Source organism: Taudactylus pleione, unplaced genomic scaffold (assembly GCF_031769625.1).
Source record: "Taudactylus pleione unplaced genomic scaffold, aTauple2 ptg000069l, whole genome shotgun sequence".
Taxonomy (NCBI): Eukaryota; Metazoa; Chordata; class Amphibia; order Anura; family Myobatrachidae; genus Taudactylus; species Taudactylus pleione.
In genome coordinates, this window is record NW_028284471.1 from 4,306,420 (window position 1) to 4,329,286 (window position 22,867).

Here is a 22,867-nt window from a genome sequence, read left to right on the forward strand (position 1 = left end):
GGGGCTCCAGGTCCAAAGCATTACACCCCAAGTCGGTCAGCACAAGCCGGTGATCTCAGGGGAGTTGGGGACCCCCCAAAAAAGGGTCCCCCCTGTCCCGAGCACCACAGGCTTACGCTGAAGCCTGGGGCTCATCCCCATGCCCCTGGAGCGGTGGGTATGTGGGTAATAGGGGGGCCAAATAATGTAACACTATTGTACTTTACAGTGGAACTACAAGTGCCAGCATGCCTGCCATTTTGCACTTGTGGAACTACAAGTGCCAGCAGACATGCGGCACCTGTAATTTCACTGTAAAATAAATAGTTAAAAAAAGACAAAACACACACCGTGCCCAGTATAAGTTTATTACATACACCTACCCATTCACACATACTTACCTATACCAGAAGTTTCTGTCCCCTTCTCCAGTAGAGATCCTTAAAACTTGGCCATGCAAGGAAGATTTCATACTCACCTACATCCAGCGCTGGTCTCCGCAGTAATCCATGGGATTTAATAAAAAAAAAACGCATTTAGCCGAGTAGTTCCACAAGTGCAAAATGGCAGGCATGCTGGCACTTGTAGTTCCACTGTAAAGTACAATAGTGTTATATTATTTGGCCCCCCTATTACCCACATACCCACTGCTCCAGGGGTATGGGGATGAGCCCCAGGCTTCAGCGTAAGCCTGTGGTGCTCGGGAGAGGGGGACCCTTTTTTGGGGGTCCCCAACTCCCCCGAGATCACCGACTTGCGCTGACCGACTTGGGGTGTAATGCTTTGGACCTGGAGCCCCGGTGATTGGGTCTCCGGGCTGTGGCATTACACCCCGGTCGGTTGGGTCTGGTGCTGGTCTTAAATATAGGGGGTACCCCACGTCGTTTTTGCCCCCTATATTTAAATCCAGCACTAGTCCCTGCAGCCTGGTGTTGGTTTCTAAAATACAGTGGAACCCTACACATTTTGTTCCCAGTATTTTTAGAAACCACCACTGGCTGCAAGCCTGAGGCTGGTTTGGCTTTTGGGGGGGACCTTATGTCTTTTTTTTTTTTTTTTTTTTACAAATTTTTTTTACAGGTTAACTAAAACGGGAATTTTTAGGAAATATTCTAGGGACCCCCCTAAAGATGTCTAGACATGGGGGATCACTATGGGTACCCCCATTTTTAACTCCTGAAGGAAGTCGGGGTTTCTAATAGCCGCGGCAGGAAAAAACACCTTGCAAAGCTATTTAAAACCCAACTTTCTTTTGCAGGCAAAAATGGGGTTACCCATAGTGATCCCCCATGTCTGGACATCTTTAGGGGGTCCCAGGCATATTTCCTGAAAATTCCCATTTTTTTCCTTAAATGGGGTCAATGGTCATTTTTAAAAAAAACAGGGATAATTTTTCTAAGCACTATAGCAAGTGAAAAAAAATGCAGAATAGGGGTTTGGGGGTGTAGGCTTATAAAAAATAGCCTGTAGTTTTGGAAATGTCCCCTTAAAAGGAAATGTTAAAAAAAAAAGTCCTAAAAAAAAATCGGGACACCCTTAAAAAAAAAAAAAATTGGGGTTTTAAAAAAAAAATTAGGTAAAAAAAAAATAAAGTAAAAAAATTATTTCTGGTGGGGTCCCCAAGTATGGGGCGGGTGTTTTTTTCATTGTGCAAAGTAGCTGCAGGTGCATTTTTGCAGAATTTAAAAAAATTACCTTTAGGGACTTAAAAATATGCTAGTACCCATTTTCATGTACCCCAAATTTAATGAGACCACTTAAAAAAATGAAAAAAAAAACCTAAGTGCTCTTCTGCATCACTTCTTCAATGTCGGGAAAAAAAACACCTGCACGGCTATTTAAAAACCCAGACTTTCTTCTGCAGGCAAAAACAGGGGGTACCCATAGTGATCCCCGAGGTCTGAACATCTTTAGGGGGCTCCTACAATTAATTCCTGAAAATTCAAGTTTTTTTTCGCCGATCCAAGTATCGCCGGGTCCCATTTTCGACAATTTAAAATTGAATACGGGGATAAGCGGGAGCGCGCGTGATACTTTTTCGCTGGCAAAACCTCCAATGTGCAGCGAAAACCTCGCTGGCGAGGTTAACGTTTCATATTGAATACCCCTCAGAGAGTTGTAGTAAACAGAGTGCAGTCTCAAGAGGGAAATGTTACCAGTGGAGTACCTCAGGGATCTGTACTTGGACCAGTGCTTTTTAATATCTTTATTTGAGAAATTGCAAATGGTATTGAAGGGAAACTATGCCTTTTTGCAGATGACACAAAGGTATACAACAGGGTAGACACACCTGGAGTGGTAAAACCAATGATTGATGACCTAGGTAGACTAGAGGAATGGTCAAGAACATGGCAACTACAGTTTAATGCCAAAAAATGCAAGATCATGCACTTGGGTCTCAAAAATCCAAAGGCTAAATATAGTATTAACTTGAATTAATGACACTATACTGGAAACTACTGAAGAGGAAAGGGATCTAGGAGTCACTATTTCAGGTGACTTAAAGGCAAGCAAACATTGTAACAAAGCAATGAGGAAGGCAAGTCAGATGCTTGGTTGCATAGGGAAAGGAATCAGTAGCAGAAAGAAAGAAGTGATAATACCACTATATAGGTCACTGGTACGTCCTCATCTCGAATACTGTGTTCAGTTCTGGAGGCCATATCTCCAGAAAGATATTACAGGTTGAGTCTCCCATATTCAAAATGCTTGGGACCAGGGGTATTTTGGATATCGGAATATTCCGTATTTTAGAATAATTGCATATTATAATGAAATGTCTTGGAAATGGGACCCAAATATACACACAGAATGCATTTATGTGTTATATACACCTTATACACACAGCCTGCAGGTCATTTTAGACAATATTTTTTATAATTTTGTGCATCAAAAAAAGTTTGTGTACATACATGAAATTCATTTATGTTTCATATACACCTTATACACACAGCCTGAAAGTTATTTTATACAATCTTTTTAATAATTTGTGCCTTAGACAAAGTTTATGTACATTAAACCATCAAAAATCAAAGGTTTCATTATCTCAGTCATGCTGAAAATATTCCGTATTTCGGAATATTCCGTATTTCGGAATATTTGGATATGGGAGACTCAACCTGTAATACATTAGACACTGTAAAAAGAAGGGCAATTTCAGTGAACACGGTGAGTGAGAAAATATGTCACCCAGGGACCCACAACTTTAAAAAAAATGAGATCCTACCTGACCATTTCTGGGTCCCATCATAATTTATGCTTTAGAGCTCCCCATATGCCTCTCAGACCTCCCCACATGCCACCACACATCCCCACATGCCCCTAAAATGCCCATCTGATAAGCCCAACAGCATAAGATATCCCCACATGCCCCTTAAATGCATGTTTTAATGCCTCCATGATCTTACAGGTGATATGACTTGTCTGTTCACAAAACCCATAGTGAATAAGTAAGCTTACCATATCATCCCTTTAAACTGGGACACTCATGGATTGCACAAGTTTTGTGGCTCATTAAAACCAGGTGAAATTCAGGCATGAAGTCAGCTAGTCACAGAACCTTTGTAATTAATTCATGTATCCCGTTTTAAAGCGATAGTTTGGTTAGCCTATGAATAACGCTTTAGGTAATAATAGGCATATTTATCGAAGGATAAATGCCCGGTCTTTACACATTATGTTGCACATTATTGCCCGGCCTTTACACATTTTGCCACACAGTCATGCCCGGCCTTTACACATTATGCTGCACATTAATGCCCGGTCTTTACACATTATGCCATGCAGTAATACCCCTTACAAATGATGCAGCACATTAATGCCTTTTAGTCCCCCTATGCATTGCCCCTAGTAGTCCCCCTATGCATTGCCCCCAGCAGTAATCCCCCTATGCATTGCCCACAGTAGTAGTACCCCTATGCATTGCCCCCAGTAGTAGTCCCCCCTATGCATTGCCCCCAGTAGTAGTCCCCCCTATGCATTGCCCCAATAATAGTCCCTCCATGCAGTTCCCCCAGTATTAATCCCCCCCTATGCAGTGCCACCAGTATTAATCCACCCTATGCAGTGCCCCCAGTATTAATCCCCCTATGCATTGCCCCCAGTATTAATCCCCCTCTATGCATTGCCCCCAGTATTAATTATCTCCCTATGCAGTGCCCCCAGTATTTGACCCCCCTATGCAGTGCCCCCAGTATTTGACATCCTATGTACTGCCCCCAGTAGTGGCCCACCTATTTTCCCTTTAGTGACCTGGGTCTAATGCCCAGGTCACTCACACCTATTTGTGGGGAAGATACCTTCAATTGGGCCTAATGTCCCTATGTAGCCTGGGCCTTGTGCCCGCCTATATACCCACAGGCCTATTGCCTGAATTTATCTTATGGGCCTAGTGCCCGACAACCCTGGTGGTCTAGGGAGGGGTTAAATACTGGTGGCCCAAGGTCGCCTACCAGTACGGTGGAAGAGGCTGCGGAGGGAGCTTCGTTAGCGCTTTTGCTTTCCACCACCGCAGTCCTCTCCGGTCCTCAGCTTCATTCTTCTGCTGCTGGCCTGTCCTGGCCAGCGGTGCCGCGTCTTCCTTTCTTCCTCCTTGATCACGCCATCTTCTGGCCTCTTGCGTGGCCGCCGGAACTGTTGCCGCGATGCTCTTCTCTTCGGGAGGTCTTCACGCCTCCCCTCCGCCGCCGTACTGAAGTTTCCCGTTCAGCGGCGTCTAGTACAAGACACAGAGTGGGCGGGCTATGATGCGGCAAGCCGCGATTGGCTCATTGCGTCTGCCTCTAATTGGATGCTGGACCAAACAATCGACACCGCTTCTTGGCTTCCGGGCAGCGAGCTCCGCTTAGCTTGCACTCGGAGCCAAGCTTCTCCCGCCGCCACTTTATCGCCGACACTGGTGGAAGGGACCAGGTGGTCCCTTCACCAGGTACCCGCCGCAGTGGCTTATCCGGCCCTGGGAACAAACACACTGTCCAGCGGGGGACACATCTCCTCTGCCTGCCCCTGCAGCTGTGCCGATGCTGGGATTAGACACTTGATCCCAGCACGGCTTTTCACAGCAGAAGCAGCAGCAAATGAGAGTCTATCTGACTCTCTTTGGACACTAACAAACAGCATTGTGTCTTTCTCTGCAGGGGGACACGCTGTGCTGTAGCCAGCTGTCAGGGATTGGCTACAGCACAGCGCTTCCCCGGGGACCCGGCTACTTTTTAAAAGTGAGTCCCAAGTGCTCAATCCCGGGTAAAATACGCACTATAACGCGTATTTGCGTACAGTGCAATTAAAATGGTGCAAGGTCTGCACCACAAAACGTACCAGGAAAGACTAAAAGATCTTAATATGCAGGGGCGTATCTATAATGGGTGCAGGGTGTGCGGGGAACACGGGGGCCCCCGCACCGCACACCCTGCACCCATAATGTTACTTACCTCTCCAGAGTCCCATGTCAACTGTGGGGGTCCGGCGCTGTAAAACGACTGGAAAATGGCCGCTGCGGGCATTTTCCCGTCGTTTGCGCATGTGCAGTAGAGGGAAAATGGCGCCGCAGCCATTTTCCTGGTGATCTGTGCATACACTATAGACTCTGGTGCCCAGTGTCTATAACTCCGGTGCTGGCCGCGCACAGCTCAGTGCGCTGCCAGCCGCCGGGCAGAGAGGAGGGGGCCCGTGTCGGAGACTGCACACGGGCCCCCTCCTCTCTAGAAATGCCCCTGTTAATATGTATAGTTTGGAGCAGAGAAGGGAAAGGGCGGACATGATAGAAACCTTCAAATATATAAAGGATTTTAACAAGGTAAAGGAAGGAGACATTCTTCAAAGAAAGAGAAGTATTAGAACAAGAGGACATGTTCTGAAACTGGAGGGTGGTAGGTTCAGGGGAAATTTGAGGAAAAATTACTTCACAGAAAGGGTAGTGGACAAGTGGAATAGCCTCCCATCAGATGTGGTAAAGGCTAAGACAGTAGAGCAATTTAAACATGCATGGAATAGACATAAGGATATCCTTCAGAAGAAGTAAGGATCAATAAGGGTTGAGGTAACAATATGTTTAAAAATGGGGCAGACTAGATGGGCCAAGTGGTTCTTATCTGCCGTAAAATTCTATGTTTCTATGTTAGTCCCACAGCAGCTTGGTGGCCATTTTCCCACCGATCTGCACGAGTAGTAGAAAATTTGCATGCAGAGTAGATTCTCGCACAGCAACAGAGTCTACTTGCTTGAGCTGCTGGCTAAAGAGGAGGGGGCCTGGAAGGAGACTGCACACGTGCCTCCTTACTTAATACGCCCCTGCCAACAGGGCCGGTGCTAGACTTCTAGGCACCTAGGCAAAACATAAATATAAAAATGAAATAAAACACAAAACTGATCCGCCATTCCACCTGTGCAAAGTCATTTTCACCTAAGGGGCTAAATGAGTACGAAGAAGGTGTGCCCCTTACGCAGTGCCTCCAGTAGTAATAATGCCCCCAGTAGTAATGCCTCTAAAAGTAATGCCCCCTGTAGTAGTGCCCCCAGTAGTAATAATGCCCCCTGTAGTAATGCCCCTAAAAGTAATGCCCCCCTGTAGTAGTGCCCCCAGTAGTAATTCCCCCTGCAGTGCCCAAGTAGTAGCGCCCAGTGGCGGGCTGGGCCGGGGGGCAGGGTGCCATGTGCCCCCCGGGCCGCAGCATCATGCGGGCCGCGGGCCGGTGGTGGTGCAGTCTGTGTCACTGTGACACAGACTGCACCGCGTGTGTAGCGCTGACCGGACGGAGTTCGGTCAGCGCTACACTGACAAACACACAGGCGCCGGCTCCAGCAGCTGTGTGTTTGTTGTAGGCAGCAGCCAATGAGAGTCTATCAGACTCTCATTAGCTGCTGCTGCTGCTGCGCCCGCTGCGGGAGACGCTCCATCTTCCGGCTCCCGCAGTGGGCAATGGGAGAGACGTCATGATGTCATATGACGTCTCTCCCATAACGCAGAGCGGCCCGGCCCGGGAGGACAGACGGAGGAGCAGATGGCGGTGGCGGGAGCGGGGATTCAGGTAAGTGTTTTTTTTTGTTTTTTTTTTATATTATGTTGGTCTACTGGTGGGGGGGTCTGGCACTACTGGGGGCACTACAAAGGGGGGGTCTGGCACTACTGAGGGCACTACAAAGGGGGGGTCTGGCACTACTGAGGGCACTACAAAGGGGGGGGTCTGGCACTACTGGGGACACTACAAAGGGGGGGTCTGGCACTACTGGGGGCACTACAAACGGGGGTCTGGCACTACTGGGGGCACTACAAAGGGGGGGTCTGGCACTACTGGGGGCACTACAAAGGGGGGGTCTGGCACTACTGGGGGCACTACAAAGGGGGGGGTCTGGCACTACTGGGGACACTGCAAAGGGGGGGTCTGGCACTACTGGGGGCACAACAAAAGGGGGGTCTGGCACTACTGGGGGCACTACAAAGGGGGGACTACTACTACTGGGGGCATTACAAGGGGGGTGGGGGACTACAACTACTGTGGGCAATACAAGGGGGGACTACTACTGGGGGCACTACAAGGGGGAGGGGACTACTACTACTGGGGGCACTGCAAAGGGGGGGCTAATACTACTGGGGGCACTACAAAGGGGGGGGACTACTACTACTGGGGGCACTACGAGGGGGGGGACTACTACTGGGGACACTACTGGAGGCCTGCATAAGGGTGTTCTCTCCTGTGGCACATGGGGGCACTGCATATGGGCACTATGACAGGGGGCTGCCCTAATCTTTATTTTTGCCTTACATTAATCCCATCTGGACCCGCCTCCTCCCTGGAACACTTGAGGGGGGTGGAGGGTGGGGCGCCGTCGTACGCAGATTCTTCGGACACCCTGGCTACACGCTACTCCTCTGCCAGGGCCGCCTGCATGCATTTGCCCCCCAGGCTAAAAGTTGCCAGCCAGCCCCTGGTAGCGCCCCTTGCAGTGCCCCCAGTAGTAGTGCCCCCAATAGTAAAGGCCCTTGTAGTGCCCCCAGTAGTAATGCCCCTTGAAGTGCCCCCAGTAGTAAGGCCTTTTCCCCCAGTAGTAAGGCCCCCTGCAGTGCGTGCCACCAGTAGTAAGGCCCCCTGCAGTGCATGCCCCCAGTAGTAAGGCCCCCTGCAGTGCGTGCCCCCAGTAGTAAGGCCCCCTGCAGTGCGTGCCCCCAGTAGTAAGGCCCCCTGCAGTGCATGCCCCCAGTAGCAAGGCCCCCTGCAGTGCGTGCCCCCCCCCCCCCACACACACACATATTAAAAAAAATTACAACACTTACCTTAAACCCCGCTCCAGTGCCTGCTGCCGTCCGCCCTCGGTGCCTGCTCCTCGGAACCATAGTGCACTGCGGGACCCGGAAGACGGAGCTCAGGAGTGGGGGAGGCGGGGGGGGGGTAGGGAAGGAGCCGGGTGCCCGCTGTTAACACAATCTCAGCGGGCACCCGGCAAATGGGGGGGTGTGATCGAAGGGCCGGGCGCCCTTTGGTGGCCGGCGCCCCTAGGAAGCTGCCTAAGCTTGCCTAGTGGAAGCGCCGGCCCTGCCTGCCAACTTGTTTGTCCAACTGAAATGGTGCATCATACACCTAACCAACATCAGACCATCCAACCAGCCAACTTTTTCCTCATACCATCCAACCAGGCAACTTTTTCAGCACACCAGCTAACTTCTCTCCAACTTGTGATGGAGTGTCTGCCTACTTCTGAATTTTTTTATAAAAAAATATATATATTTTTTTTTCAAAACATCAAAGATTTGTAGTTGTTTTTTTTACTTTTAAACTGCGTTATTAAAAACCTAAATAATTTATAACCAGCACTGGTGCTTCCAACCCAATGCTGGTTACCCCAAAAGCAAAGGGAACACAGTGTGAGGTCTTCCCTGATATATGGATAACCAGCACTCTGGTCTGCATTTACCACCCTGGGTTGCTGGAACCATCCCCACAGTGTGGGGGTCCCCCCATCATAATTCAAGACGGCACTAGGCAGGTTGGTACCAGGGCTGGCTTTCCCAGGAGAGTCGACCCCACAAAAATGCATGCGGTTACCCCCTCTGAGTATAACCAGCCATGGCGCCAATTGCACCAGGGCTCTTCCCTGTACCCTGAGGATAATGAAAGGGTTACCTAAAGTGATCGCAAAAAGGGTTGTTTCATGGGCATGTTAGGGTGGTGTCCAGTGTGTGCCTGAGAACGCTGCTGCACTCCGAATCGCAAATACAATGCCTCACAGGCCATGTTTAGCTGGATTAGGGGAGAGCAGCTAGAGTAGGCCCTAGACTGCCGCAAATGTGGATGGTGCGACCGATGTTGGTGTGTTTACAAACTCCATCAGAAAAAGCACAGACCAGAGAAAGTAGGCATCTCACTGTTGGCACACTCCATCACACCGTCCTGCACACAGGGAAGGCTGAGATTAGCATTTTTATATTCCCACAACTGTTATTGCGAGAGCAGCTGTGAGCGTGTCCGCATTAGCAACCTTCTTGAATCAGGTCTTTAGTCTGTATGCCCAACATACCTAATGCAAATACACGGCTTTGGTTTTTCATTTATCGTACATGAAGCTGGAAAAACATCATAATAGATAAAACTTACTGCAAGATATCCACCATAACATATCATTCATTAAGATAAAAATAACAGTTAAATCAATATGTTAGCTAATTGCTCGGCCTAATGCACAGATGTAATAACAAGATCGTTTTAATGACCCACCGTGGTTGAAGTTCATTATGTACAGATCAAATCACGCTAATAAGGAAATGTAATAAAGCTGTGTGAAAAAAAACAATCAGGGAGTAAGGTTTCATTTTTTTCTATGTTGGTGCTAAAATGTTTTACTATGCTACATCCCGCCCAAGAATTCATACATTTATTCAGTTCCTAAAATAGTTTATACTGCATTGTTATAGCTGCTAACAGCAAGGACACCACTTGCTTTTCAAGTGTCTTACTGTATATAAGCCTTACCCATGCACCCTTTGTAAGGTTCTCCTAAGACTAAGGGCCCAGTCCCACAGCCAAGCTCACCATACTCTTAGTTGATCCTTATATACATATACACAAAGCGGCACTAATGAAAGAATAAATGATTGATAATTACCAGAGTCTGCAGCAGTCTGCATTAATAAAATCATACTTTACGACTTACTAGCTGCCCCTTCCTGGAGAGGGCATGGCAGCGGCATAGGTGAGCGCGTGGGAGTGTGTTGGTGCAAACACTTCTTCATGAGATCACAGCAGTGTAAAATTTTGGGTGAGGCTATGACGTGATCCACCCCCTTATGCTTAGTAAGTGGGTGGCTGTGGTGGGTACTGGTGGCTGCGAGATGGGGGGATGTTGGCCCATACCTTACACCCTGCACCTATATAATTGTTATACTTACCTCTCCGGAGTCCAGCATCGGCCGGTGCTGCTGACTGAAGTCACCGGGAAAATGGCGTTGTGGTGCACCCTAACAAAAAATCATTCTGACACCCCTGATTCATACTGTAGGTGCATGTTAATGCTTCAGTGATTTTAATAGTTTTTACAGTACATTTTAATAAATATTAATTCAACCCACAAAATTGCCACCTACACTGAAATCTGTAGACCGATAACAATTTAAGCACATAATTAAAAATGTGAGGCATATTTAACAACCTTTCATCCATGTTGTCTATCTTCCACTTTGCAGGTCCCTTGTGTGCCTTGTGTTGTTATCTCTTATTGGGACAGGATTTGGAGCCTATAACATGATGACAGCAGTTATGAGCCCGTGTCCTATTCTACAGGGCACTAACTGGGGCGTGGCTCTTATTGTAAGTAAAAACTTTACCCATGGTGTCATTAGATCCATTTTTAACACTTTTTATTTCTAGGGTCTCAGTTACTGCAGTAGACTCTGCAGTGCCCCACAAGATAGATATACAGTATATAAATTATACTTGCCTATTTCTGAAAAATAAATTCAGGGAGATTGTGCAGTAATGGGTGGATCTTGTGCTGTCCAGGTGGTTTGTGTATGCAGGGGTGCACTGCACATATGGATGGTTTCCAGGCACCCGAAGTCCCCTCACTGGCTTCCTGAAAGCAAAAAATGAAGGGTGTATGTCATACTTACCGAATTTCTGGCTGCCCCCTCCGGCTATTGGAGGAGACACTGCAGTGCAATTACATCATCGCGGCCCTGCCCCCACTATACAATAGCAACAGTACCGACAATGTAAAGTGGGGGACAGGGTTGTGATGACGCTATTCAGCGTGAATCATGTCATCGGCCGCATGGACCGCCCACTTTATTCGGGAAGTGGGTAGCACAGGGTGGTTGTGGGCAGCAGCAGCTCTGGACCGAGAGACTTGAATACTATTCCGTGTGGCAAAGAACACCACCCGAGATTCAGGAGCCTCCCAGCCTTTTCAGGAGAATAGGCAAGTATAGTGTATGTATTGTATAGACGGAAACACATATGGACCCAACATCCGATTCAGCCAATCAAGAGGAAAGCCTTTTTCTTTCAACAAACATGTTAGTGCAGTTCCATATAGATAGATAGACAGATAGATAGATAGATAGATAGATAGATAGATAGATAGATAGATATTAGTCCACATACCGGCCCTCTCCTCTCAATCCTTATGAACGCTGCGGTGCTAAATCCATTGGAATAAATATAGAAGATAAAGATGGCACTCCCAGGACTTATCTCATCAATAATACACGGCCACACTGGCTTAATGCCAATGTTTCGGGTTTATTAGACACGTTTTTTAGGACCAATATACAATTAAAACATAATGCCTAAATAAAGATCAGCCCAAGTGAATCCAGCACTGGGCAGCTGTACCAGAAAACTTGGACTCTTGTGATCTTTCAAACGCTGTTCAGTACTGGCTACCCTAGGAGAATGAATATATATATAGGATCCACAGGGAGACAATGGGGTGTAGGTGGTACTTGGAGGACTGGACATCAACAGCAAAGCTGTACCATATCCCAAGATGCTCCGGTCCTTCCCCCTAGCCCACAGCCTGAAGGCAAATCAGTTTTGTTAACAAGCCCAAGGCAAGAGCAGGATAGAAGAGAAGGAAGACTGGTACACTGAAGAATCACAAACTCACACAGAGAAGGAAACAAGTGACCAAGAGAAGGAGCCCATAGAAGCCAGGTGCGTCAGGGTGGGAGCCCTGTTGACCCTATGGACTTCAAAGAAAGAGAATTAACAAGGGTAAGTTTTACTATAACTCTTCTTTTATTCTTCAGGGTCCATAGGGCTCCACAGGGAGACAATGGGGATGTCCCAAAGCAGTTGTTTACGGGCGGGGACGCTCCTGAGCTGAGAAGAGAACACGGTGCCCAAAGGAAGCATCCTGATGGGCAAAAATATCAAAGGCATAGAACCTAAGAAAGGTGTGGAAAGAAGACCATGTAGCCGCCTTACATAGTTGTTCAGCAGAGGCGCCATGTTGAGCTGCCCACGGGGGATCCACAGAGCGAGTCTGCATGTAAGCCTCTGAGATAACCATGCAAAGCCACCCGGCCAGAGTTTGTTAGCTGACCATCCCTTCTTGTGGAATACATATAGGACAAAGAGGGAGTCCAATTTCCTGATGGAACTAGTACGGTCCACGTAGATCTTCAGAGCACGGACCACATCCAAAGAGGCCTCACCTGCCGATGGTATGGTGATTGAAAGGCCAGAACCACCATTTCCTCATTAAGGTGGAAACGGGAGACCACCTTGGTAAGGAAGGCAGGGCATGTTCGAAGAACAGCCATGTCCGGATGAAAGATGGGGAGCAACAGGAGAGCGCCCCTATATACGATACCCTATGGGCAGACGCTATAGCCAGAAGAAACAGTCTTTGCAGTGAGCCATTTCACATCTACTGACTCCAGGGTTTAAATGGAGATTCCTAAAGTGCATGGAGAACCACTGACACATTCCACAGAATTAGAGAACCCTTTAGACCTTAGGAGGGATGTCTCAAGAGCCAAGCCAAGACAGACAGGCTAGGTCCGGATGTAGACAGGGACCCTAAGACAACAGGTATGGTCGCAGAGGAAGTTGAAGAGGAATGTCTATAGAGAGACTGTAAAGGTTGGCTCACCAATGGCGTCTGGGCCAAGCCGGAGCCACCAAGAGGACCGGTCTCCCCTCTTGCTTGAACTTCTGAAAAACTCGGGGCAGAAGGGAGACTGCAGGAAAGAGGTATGCCAAATGGAAGGTCCACCTCACAGATAATGTATCCACAAAGGCTGCATTGGGGTCCCTTGTCCTGGCTCCGTACACTGGAAGCTTGTGGTTGTGTCGTGAGGTCATAACGTCCATGTTGGGCCGACCCCATTTGTCCACCAGGAGCTGAAAGACTTTTGGATGTAGAGACCACTCCCCTGCATGCATGTCGTAATGGCTGAGGAAATCCATTTCCCAACCGAGAATCCCCGGGATGAACACTGCGGAGATGGCTGGGAGATGGCGTTCGGCCCATGTGAGAATGCGATACACTTCTGCCATTGCTGACCGACTTCAAGCGTCTCATTGGTGATTGAGGTAGGCCACCGCTGTGGTGTTGTCGGACTGTATTTGTCCTGGTCTGCCATGAAGAAGATCTTGAGCCAGAGTGAGGGCTTTGTAAATGGCTCAGAGTTCCAGGACATTGATTGGTAGGACTGCCTTGGTTGGAGTCCTGCGTCCCTGGAAAGAGTGCTGGCTGGTCACTGCACCCCACCCGTGGAGGCTTGCATCTGTAGTGAGGAGTGCCCAGTCCGGGATCCAAAAGGGACGTACCCTGTTTAAGTGATACATCTGTAGCCACCAGGAGAGGGACAGGTGAACCTCTGGAGAGAGGCAAATTGTCTGGGATCTGAGAAGATGGGGTAGCCCGTTCCACCTGGATAGGATCAGGTGTTGTAGGGGCCTGTAGTGAAACTGAGCGAACTCCACCATGTTGAAGGTGGACACCATGGATCCCAAGGACTGCATTACAGAGTGAATTGACACTCGGCGACTGTGGAGTAGCCGACACACTCGGTACTGTGGTGCAGGGACTTTGTCTGCTGTCAGGCAGATTCTCTGAGCCTGAGAGTCCAGGAGGGCTCCCAGATGCACCATTCTTTGAGAAGGAGTCAGGGAAGACTTTTTCCAGTTGATCAGCCAACCATGCATTTGTAGAAAGGCAATGGTTATTTGTAGATGGCGTTGAAGAGTTTCTGGGGAGTTTACTAAGAGCAAGAGATTATCTAGGCATGGGAGCAATGGGATCCCTTGACAACGAAGATAGGCCGCTATAACTGCTGTGATCTTGGTAAAGACCAGAGGAGCTGTAGAAAGCCCAAACAGCAGAGCTTGAAATTGGTAGATACTGCTGATGAGAAGGCGCTATAGGTAAATGAAGGTAAGCGTCTTGAATGTCCAGAGATACCATAAAGTCCCCAGGCTCCATTGCTAGGACAATAGAGTGTAGGTTTCCATACGAAACCTGGGAACCTTGATAAACTTGTCAGAGACTTGAGGTTTAGGATAGGCCGATGAGACCCGTTGGGCTTCTGAACCAGAAAAATGGTAGAATAATAGCCCTTTTCTCGCTGTGTGGAGGGGACCGGAGCAGTAAGGACTGAATGGCATTCTGGAGCAGCAGGGCTTTGCTTGGGTTTGCTGGAGGTCCTGTGCAAAAGAACTGCTGGGGGGGCCGCCTCAGAAATGAGAGGGCGTATCTGTGGGAGACCACTTCTCTTACCCAGATGACTGAGGTAGTCTGACACCAGAACTGGGCGAACTGAAGAAGTCGGCCTCCCACCCAGGGAGAGGCCTGTCCCATCAGGCTGTAGGCTTGTCTTCAGATTTGGAAGGTGGATAGTAGCCCAGGCCTGTTTGGTCCTAGGCTTGGAGGCCTTAGTGGATGCCTTCAGAGGCCTTAGTGGATGCCAACTGCCTTGAGGACGAAAGGAACGAAAGGATGACATTCCAGGCTTTGCAGTAGATGCAGAAGGCAAGAACGCCTTCTTGGAAGCTGCCAAGGTAATCACAATCTTGTCCAATTCTGGGAGTACAAATCTGCCTTCCAAGAGTGGAGCCAGACAATACGACGGGCTTTTTGCCAACACCTGTGTAAAAGAAGCCCAGGGGGGGTCCTGAGGAGATGACGCAGGGGCTGATGGGCCAGGTGCCATATAACAAGATGCACAAAGACCATCCTGAATGAGATCCTTTGAAGCTAAGCCTGCTAAGCAGGACTTACAAGACATCAGAGTGGGAGCAGCAGGCTGCTTGTTATTCTTGCCTTTGCCAGACAAAGGCAAGAATCTTTGCACGATCTGGCACAGTGCAGTGAGCAACCCAGAAATATGTGCAATATAGCACAGTGTAGTGCGCAACACCGATATATAGTATGTGATAACCCTCACAAATATATTGAGATGTGAGGTACAATAAACCTCCTGTACCTCAGTATTCCAGGGTTAGAATGAAAGAAAGGGAAAGGTATAAGCTGACAGTTATGAAAGAAATAAACTGAAAGCAGTGCTAGCACAAGTCACATACAATGCAGAGCATATAATATAACTGCAGTGGGCACTAAATTCAACTACACAGACTGCAGTGGCTGGTAGGAATAGCGCTGTATAACCTGGCCTTAGGGAGAGATCCAGCGTTCCCGAAGACCTGAATGCCGAAAATGGCTGCCATGAGTTTCAGAGGGGGCGGAGCAGCAAGACCGCTGTGGTCTGGAACACTATAGTGGAGGCAGGTAGTTAAAGGATGAAGCAAAGACATGGTAAAAGGGTAGCTGAAGTCAGCAATGTGCTGGACAACAAGACAGATGCCCTCAGACTTCCGCAGAGTATGCCACCCTCCTGGATCCCAATTCACTTTCCTTTAATGTGGAAGAATCGTGTAGTTCCATGGCAGGGGTTGAGTCCATGATGATGCAAATTGCCTTGTCACAATACCAACACTTATCCATTAGATTTCCCAAAGGGGAAGTCCAAAAAGTAAGCAAATATAAAACAGACACACTTTTCTTTCAAACATTTTGTGACATCAGTCCTCAGTGTATTAGAGCAGTGTCCATTTTCTTGAAGTGCACCTTTCTCTGTGTACTGGAGAGTGGAAGCCATATTCGTATAGCAGGGATTCAGGAGTGTAGGCTACCTTCCTAGGAGTCCAGGAGGTCTTTCAATATTCTGAGTGTAGGCATCTATGATATAAATGTATCAGGCTGACCAACAGACCACTGGGCTGAAATCTTTTAGATGGAATACTGAATATAATTGCACAGATAATACCCGCTTCAAATTTCTATAAGTGGTGGTACTGAATGAAAGGACAAATCAAAGGTAGGTAGTATCGGAAATATATATATATAAAATAATCCATTAAAAAAAAAAAAAACATTGCAATAATTCTTAAGTAATTCCCTTTGTGTATGTACTACATACATTTTAAAAGATGAAGGCTTAATAATATTCATCTTTTGCAAGTGTTCACCTAGTGTTTTTAAAGGTGTTTATATCTCTAAATACTGAGCTAATTTAAAAAGAAGTCGTTAATCTGGGTTTTTGTTACATAATCCAGTTATCTAACCTATCACCACTTTTGAGATTACAATAGTTTTGAGATTAGAGTGCTTTTAAATGTTTATGCTATATTTAACATTTATATTTGTAAGGCGCTGCAGAACACTTGTGGCGCCATATAAATAAATGATAATAATAATAATTTGCATGGCATTTAATGCAGAAGTGCCTTTATACTGTCACAAGGTGGCACTGCAGTTCCTGTTTTCTCCTATGTGCACTGGTACCCAGGCATCACTATAGTACTGCAACTGTACCAAAGCATGACTATTCAAATTTAGCTGATGACTATAGATGTATACAGTGTCTTATATTATAGCAATTATTTATCACAACATAAGCAGCACAATATATACACTTTCAAAATCATTTAATGATAGCACTATTCAACCCGGGAGCTGGAAAAACTTTGTGATATGAAAAAGATATCCATCATAATAAATGATATGTTTATATATATAAATTAAAGTTAAATCAGTATATTTGCTCATAACTGCTTTAGTTTATTGCAAATCTAATATAACTTTTTTAATTTAGCAATAACTATTTTGAGTGTGACTGCTGCACAGACCTATTGTTTTATTAAGCAGGGCAGCAGGTAGATGTTTGGAACATGGATTAATCTTCAGGTTATTAGATTTAAAAATGTCTCTACAAATCAGATGAACATTGCCATGTTCAACTGCATGTAAATAAATATATATATATATATATATATATATATACACTGTATATATATATACACTGTATATATATATATATATATATATATATATATGTGTGTGTGTGTGGATGTATTGCACAGATAATCTACTATTTCAGGAAAACCTCCAAATCCAAATGTAAGTGAATTTAATGACTACAACCTTCTATATTGATTATGGTGTATAAAGTTGGATCTCTTTAGCAATCATTTTTCCTGGATGGATAATTTGCTGTAATATTGTTGTTTGAAACTTTATTTGGCAACTATAGAGTTTACCTGTTGCCTACACACAGTGAAGGTAACAATTCTGTGGGCTGACTAGGAACTTCTTTACTATGTGGCAGTATTAGAGTGGGACATGAAGGGCCCACCAGGGAAAAACAATGGTAGGGGCAAGCTGGAAGGAATATACAGTATGTACCCCGTAGATCAGTACTCCTGCTAAATCCAAATCTTTGTTGTTGTTGCCCCAGTAAATTCCATGAAAAATAGCATAGTAGTTCCAAAAAGAACTGTCGGCACTCAAGGTCTCTAAATTGTGTATATTGGTACAAATCACACGTTCCGAAAAATGAGTCAGCCATTTCGTTAATCTTACCTTATGTACAGTGCTGTTTCTAGGTGTGGGCAACCTATCTTCTTAAAAGAACAGGGATCTATCAAAGTATGATGTTCACAACACATGTTTGTAGAAGTATATCATGTCACGAACAAAGGAGATTTCTGAGGCCCTCAGAAGAAGAGCTCTTGATGCTCATCAGGCTGGAAAAGGTTACAAAACCATCTCTGAAGAGTTTGGACTCCACCAATCAACAGTCATACAGATTGTGTACAAATGGAGGAGATTTCAGACCATTATTACCATCCCCGGGAGTGGTCGACCAATAAAGATCACGCCAAGAGCATGGCGTCTAATAGTTTGAAAGGTCACAAAGGAACCCAAGGTAACCTCTAAGCAACTGAAGGTCTTTCTCACAGGTAATGTTAATGTTCATGAGTCCACTATCAGGAGGACACTGAACAACAATGGTGTGCATGGCAGAATTGCAAGGAGAAAGCCGCTGCTCTCCAAAAAGAACATTGCTACCCATCTGAAGTTTGCTAAAGCTCACCTGAACAAGCCAGAAGACTATTGGAACAACGTTTTGTGGACAGAGGAGTCCAAAATAGAGTGTTTTGAGGAATTGGGTAAAATTCCTTCAAGCCGATGTTCAGGACTAATCAACAATTACCGGAAACATTTAGAAGCAGTTATTGCTGCACAAGAGGGCCATGCCAGATACTGAAAGCAAAGGTTCACATACTTTTGCCACTCATAGATATGTGATATTGAATAATTTTCCTCAATAAAAAAATGAGCACATCTCATTTTTTTGTCTCATTTGTTTGATTTGGTTCTCTTTATCTACTGTTAGGACTTGTGTGAAATCTGAAATAGTTGTAGGCAAAATTTCAGCATAAATATAGAAAATTCTGAAGGGTTCACAAACTTTCAAGCACAACAGTATGTGCATATGTACAATATTAGCTATACCCCACATCAACTCCCACACAACATTGTCACACCTTTACACCACATAACATTACTACAGCCCTTAGAAAACTTAAATATGTATACCCCAAGATATTAATATATACCCCATAACATAAATACCCTTCTACCTCAATAAATTAACACACAGACAATTTCCCCATATAACATTAGTTTTAGCCCATCCCCAGATGGCAATAATATAGCCTGACCAGCCACCGCCCCCCCTCCCCCCACACACACACACCACTACCACAACCACCACCACTCCCTATATTATGGATGGCCATCGATCATGGATGGTTACTGACCATCGATGATTAACCACCGATGGCTCATGGTTTTGCAATGGATGGTGGAGATGCAATGGTTCTCCACCATCGATGGCACAGAGCCATGTCCTGGTATACAGAGCCTAGCTCCCGACACAACCCGAGAAGCCCCACTCTTTGATTGGACCACTGCCTGGCAAGTATTACAGCAGGGATGACCATCAGTGGGTTAAACCATGAATGGTTACCAGCTGATGGGTTTATATAGTTGAGATCTACTACCAATAGTACTATTGATGGTTAATCTATCGATGGCCATCCCTACCCCAGATGCTTACATGTCTTTGCAGAAGGCTGTCTAGGCTCTGCATACTGTAGCTGCTGCTGGGCTCCAGAGAAAGATAGAAATAGGGTATGGGGGGGAATGGTTTGGGACTTGTGGAGAAGGAGATATGATAGGGGAGACAAGGGGGTGGGACTAGGGGAGGAGAATGTAGAGATAGGGTAGTGGAAAGAAGAAGTGGGGACTAGGGGAGGGAGAGAAGGGGACAGGACAAGAAGGAAGGGGTAGAGTCTCACAGGAGGAAATACGGACACCGTGGAGGGAACAGCCATGAAGATGATACAGAGCAGGGGAGAGTTTCTCTCTTTGTAACAGCTGCAGGAGAGTGCTACGGTCCGGTAGTTTGCGGACTAACTTGGCCCCGTCTCCTAATGTTAGAGGGCAAGGATCTAAGGCAGGCCAGTCCGACCCTGCTCTGTGGTGTCACTAGAGCCTAATGTATTGATAGGTCTAGTGTTCATTCTAGCACCCTGCACCTGTCACAACCCATGCAGTTCCTCTTTCCTGCCTGGGGTGTCGCTCTCTGCTATGGTGCTTCTACCACACTCAGCTGATGCATCATGCAACAAATTGCTGAGATACAGACCAGAGTGTGCTAGAAGCATCACAGCAGAGAGTGACACCCCTGGAAGGAAAGAGGAACTGCACGGGTTGAGATAGGTGCAGGGTGTTAGAATGAACACTATAGGACCATGTATCTGGCAAACCATTATTTGACCATAATACGTATATTCATAAGATGGCCTCAAATATGGCAATTGTACCGCTTTAGATAAAACTAGCACAAAATTATATTGCATACAGTCCCACTCAAACTTTTCACCAAATTGAAATTTGATTTACCAACCAAAGGACCAGATCTGTGATAATTTGAACTTGGACTTTATATTTGTAGTTGTTCAGACTCGAGTCCATGTGGCCAACTATAATCTTTAAGGCAACAGGTGGACTGCTATACTATAAAGGTCACAGAATATGACTTCTAACCCTTTCTAGTGTATATTAATAGAAATACTATTTTTTATAATACACAAAAAAAGAATCATTTGATTTAAGAAAACTGGTTCGGATTATACTCTATTTACATGCAACTTAAGTTCACTGCATTTATTTTTTTTTTTATAAATGTCCAGTTCAGCATATGATTGGAAGTTATATTATGCAGTGGTCTCATCTATTTATAAGGACAAAATATGTTCCCCCAATACCCTGTCACCACAACCCACCACATCCCACAACTTGACTCTAATCACTGTCAAAATTCCTTCAGGCTGCATCAGCACTCACACTGGGACTTGTGCCATTACCCACCATGGAGCTCAGGGCCTGATTCAGACCTGTTCGCTAGGTTGCATTCGCACGTAGCCTGCCGATGTTTGCAATCTGCGCTTGCATATAAGATGCAATGCGCGAGCGTGAACCAGTCCATGCGATCGCAAAGCGATAGCCCCTTGTACATAAACGTCTCACTAGATTGAGTGACAGGATGAGCCGTTTGTGGGTGGTGACAGGGGTTGGTTGATGGAAACGGGGGAGTGGTGGTGCGAATGCAGGCGTGTCTGGGCGTCTTAATGCCGTTTCAGAGGTGTGCATAATTAAGACACAGCGTCATAACACACGTCACATGGCTGAATTACACACCGAAGCACTCGCAGTGCTTGCTGTAGGGTATGGTCAGCCACAAGTGGTGCGTATGGGTCCAATGTTACTCGATGTTACCAATTGTTGCATACACTTCCTAGAGATGACGTGTGTCACTAAGGGAAAGTAGGTGTCTTAAGGCAGGCTGGTGGGCGTCTAGATACACATCGCGATCGCACACCAAGACAAAGTGGGCGTGCTAATGCCTTGCCGATCGCTGGATTTGCATACTTTGGCAGCTGACGGCTGCATGCAAACGCATCTAGCGAGGGAGTTTGAATCAGGCCCTTACTGCTGTACATTGTTCTGTATAGCATTTGGTTGCTTGTCCTACACTGAACTTCAGTTGCCTGCAAGAGGAGATTAAGCAAATATGCTATCAGCCAATAACAGGAGAAGTTGATACAGATTGAGTCTCCCATATCCAAAATGCTTGAGACCAGGGAATTTTGGATATCGGAATATTCCGTATTTTGGAATATCTGCATACTATAATGAAAAATCTTGGGAATGGGACCCAAATCTAAACACAAAATGCATTTATGTTTTATATACACCTTATGTAATTTTATACAATATGTTTTATCATTGTTGTGTCTTAAACATAGTTGTGTACATTGAACCATCAGAAAGCAAAGGTTTCACTATCTCAGTCATGCTAAAAAAAATCCGTATTTCAGAATATTTGGATATGGGAGACTCTCTGTATAGCAAGAGGGGGGGTTAGAGTATTGTATGCTTGCAAATCAGGCAGTTATTCCTGTATTGTCAGGGGTGCCGAGAGAGGGGGGGAGCCGGTACAAATTGCCTGGGCTTCCTGAGGGGCCTGGCAGGGTCCGGGTCCGACGCCACCCCCCCTCCCTCACAGCAGCCCAGCACACAGCGTTCCCGGCGTTCCCCCCCCCGCGCGGCTGTCCGCTCGTGGCGCCCGGCATCACTTCGATCGGGATGCTGGGCGCCTGTCTCCCAACGTCGGGGAAATGTCAGGCGTCTACATCTAGACACCCGGCATTTCACCCTCGCCGGGATATGACAGTCGGGAAGCCAGTTTCCTGATTGAATACCGCTGTGAGGGGCTGTGATGAGGGGTGCTGGGCTATGAGGGGCTCCATGGGGGGGAGGGAATGAGTGAGCTAGGATGAAGGTCCGCTGTGAAGAGGGGATATGAGGAGCTGTGATGGAGGTGACTATAATGAGGGGGATTGAGAGGGGCTGTGATGGAGAGGATATGATGGTAGTTTGAGGGAGTGGAGCCCCAAACTGGTATCCTGCCTAGGGCACCATGAGGTCTAAATCCAGCTCTGGCGCCCCCCTGGCTTTGCGCCAGGCTGAGGGGGCTCAGGCCAGGTGATTAGGCCAGGCCCCCTGTTACCTGGGCCCGCCGCGGCTCTTGGCGGGCCTGTGTATTGTACACTAGTCCCTGCACAATTCTCATGTTCTACCAGGCAATGAGTTATCTATTATATACCAGTTACCATGCAATGGCCTCTGTATTACATATTTGCCACTAGTCAAAGGGCTTTGTTAAGCATAATTGTGCTATGTGCTAGGGCCGGCAAAGGCTCTTTATTGTTCACAAGCCCCCAGGGAATGTGTCCTGGTTTGTATACTATCCATTAGAGAATGATGACTGATCTGGTATACTGCATGGAATCATGCACTGTGCTGATATATTGTGTGAGGTGGGGAAGCTGTGCAGTATATTGTTAGGGGTCATTGTCCTGGTAAAAATCTGGAGGTTCACTATTAGGTTTAATTTGTGGTGATATTGCTGGGTATGATAATAGTACTGGTTGTCCAGTGTCAGGATGTTTCACATTTCAACAAATCAGCTTGTCCCACA

General features: G+C 46.5%; 1 protein-coding gene across 1 annotated transcript in view; it reads left to right on the plus strand.

Annotated features, from left to right (window-relative positions):
• Positions 1-22,867, plus strand: part of SLC52A3 (solute carrier family 52 member 3) — a 45,482-nt gene that overhangs the window by 22,241 nt on the left and 374 nt on the right. The window contains exon 2 of the mRNA XM_088467143.1: positions 10,652-10,775. Within this exon, the coding sequence (XP_088323269.1) occupies positions 10,652-10,775 (124 nt within the window). The remainder of the gene's footprint in view (positions 1-10,651; positions 10,776-22,867) is intronic.